The 358-nt window shown below is 61.2% G+C and overlaps 1 protein-coding gene across 1 annotated transcript in view; it reads left to right on the forward strand.

Annotated features, from left to right (window-relative positions):
- Window positions 1-147: 147 nt before the first annotated feature.
- The window catches only part of LOC104514828 (probable G-protein coupled receptor 25), a gene marked incomplete at its 3' end in the record, with an annotated part of 806 nt that continues 595 nt past the window's right edge, over window positions 148-358 (forward strand). Inside the window, exon 1 of the mRNA XM_010158612.1 lies at window positions 148-353. Within this exon, the coding sequence (XP_010156914.1) occupies window positions 148-353 (206 nt within the window). The remainder of the gene's footprint in view (window positions 354-358) is intronic.

Genomic DNA, 358 nt, shown 5'->3' on the forward strand with positions numbered 1-358 from the left:
ACCTCCTGCCCCTTCCACCCCACAGCCCTTGCCCTGTTGGAAAGGAAGTGCGAGACGCTGTTTTTGAGCAGATCTCAGATCAACAACCCAACCGCTGGGCGCTGTGAGCACCGCCCCGGGCACCGGGGAGGGCACCCGGCCGCCGCCATGGCTCCCGAGGAGTTCTCCGGCTCCACCGACTACGATTACCCACCGCTGACGAACGTGACGGGGAACTGGGAGGTTTTCTCCAAGTGGGAGGTCTTCTTCATGACTGTCTTCATCCCTGTCCTCTACTCCTTCATCTTCTTCCTCGGCCTCTTGGGGAACCTCTTCGTCATCGTGCTGATGGCCAAGAGGAGCGGAGGCAGGAGGATGG

The sequence above is a fragment of the Eurypyga helias genome, unplaced genomic scaffold (assembly GCF_000690775.1).
Source record: "Eurypyga helias isolate BGI_N326 unplaced genomic scaffold, ASM69077v1 scaffold33110, whole genome shotgun sequence".
In the NCBI taxonomy this organism is placed as follows: Eukaryota; Metazoa; Chordata; class Aves; order Eurypygiformes; family Eurypygidae; genus Eurypyga; species Eurypyga helias.